Source organism: Penaeus monodon, chromosome 20 (assembly GCF_015228065.2).
Source record: "Penaeus monodon isolate SGIC_2016 chromosome 20, NSTDA_Pmon_1, whole genome shotgun sequence".
Taxonomy (NCBI): domain Eukaryota; kingdom Metazoa; phylum Arthropoda; class Malacostraca; order Decapoda; family Penaeidae; genus Penaeus; species Penaeus monodon.
The window spans coordinates 28,627,037-28,628,169 of NC_051405.1; the positions used below are offsets into that span (position 1 = coordinate 28,627,037).

At 37.4% G+C, this 1,133-nt stretch overlaps 1 protein-coding gene across 1 annotated transcript in view; it reads left to right on the forward strand.

The window, feature by feature from the left end:
• LOC119585959 (sialin-like) overlaps nt 1-171 on the forward strand; it is a 2,592-nt gene extending 2,421 nt beyond the window's left edge. Inside the window, exon 6 of the mRNA XM_037934674.1 lies at nt 48-171. Coding sequence (XP_037790602.1) covers nt 48-171 — 124 coding nt within the window. The remainder of the gene's footprint in view (nt 1-47) is intronic.
• The last annotated feature ends 962 nt before the right edge of the window (nt 172-1,133 follow it).

Sequence of the window (1,133 nt, forward strand, 5' to 3'; positions counted from 1 at the left end):
ATTTAAAAAAAATGCAGCCATTGCCTCCCCATTGCATCGTTTGACAGGGAAGTTGTCACGGAGTTGGAGTCAGGAATGCCAAGAAGCCTTTCAGAAGCTCAAGAATGCATTTGTGACGGCTCCGGTTTTGGCAGTACTAGAGTCCTGCTGATGCTCCCGCCACAGCAGTGACTTGGTAAAAGCAGAGCAGAGGGTCCAGCAGATGCTCCTGGGACGAGAGTTATTATAGACTCGACAACCTTTTGTGGTCGCCATAATGATAAAACACAAAAATAAATCTTCTTTAAGTTTCTCTAATGTGTGTTTTCATGGTCATAAAGATACAAATAGTAGGCAAACATATACATGTATCTATCTATAAACAGATAAATAGGTACATAAGTACACATTCTGTACCAAAGAAGTGCTAGTGCTGGTAATATATATGCAGCTGCTAAGATCATGAAAAATTAGACACTAGAGCCATGCGGCCGCTAAAAATCATAGTTTCATTTTCGTTAAAATCGGCCACTTATAAGGAAGCTATATGCAAGGACTATATAGGTATGTATTTATATAAAGACCTTTTACTTGAAGGATGTTGCACAAAGATATAGAGTGTAAAGGATTTATATTATTAGATGTAGATACTTATTATTGTTATTGTGATTTTTACCAATAAAGGTCCCTGCAATATGTATGCTTGCGGTGTTCTATATCTCTTATCATATTCTACATGTTCATGTTATAAATCATGTACATGATTTATAACATCATAAATATCACTCTGTTAGTTACACACACATCTGATTACACTTATATATACATATATGCACGTTCACTGTACACCTGTATACTCACATCTACCTATCTCTTTCCCCTTCTTTAGGAGCTACGCATTACTTTAAGGCTTCCTCCTTCGTCTTCTATAGTTCTTCTCAATTCCGTGATTCGTAGCTGTCATTAAACCACATATAAAACTTGACAAAGACTTCTTGTGGGTAGTTTTAAGAACAACATCTCTTTTCACGGAGGAGGAGCAGCCTCTTTCCATCACTGACTAAGCCGATAAAGGGATCAAGACGGTATTCCTTATATTTTGTAAGCTCAGCTTTCTCCATACTCATGTAGGGTCTCACTTCGTTCCGTAGAAA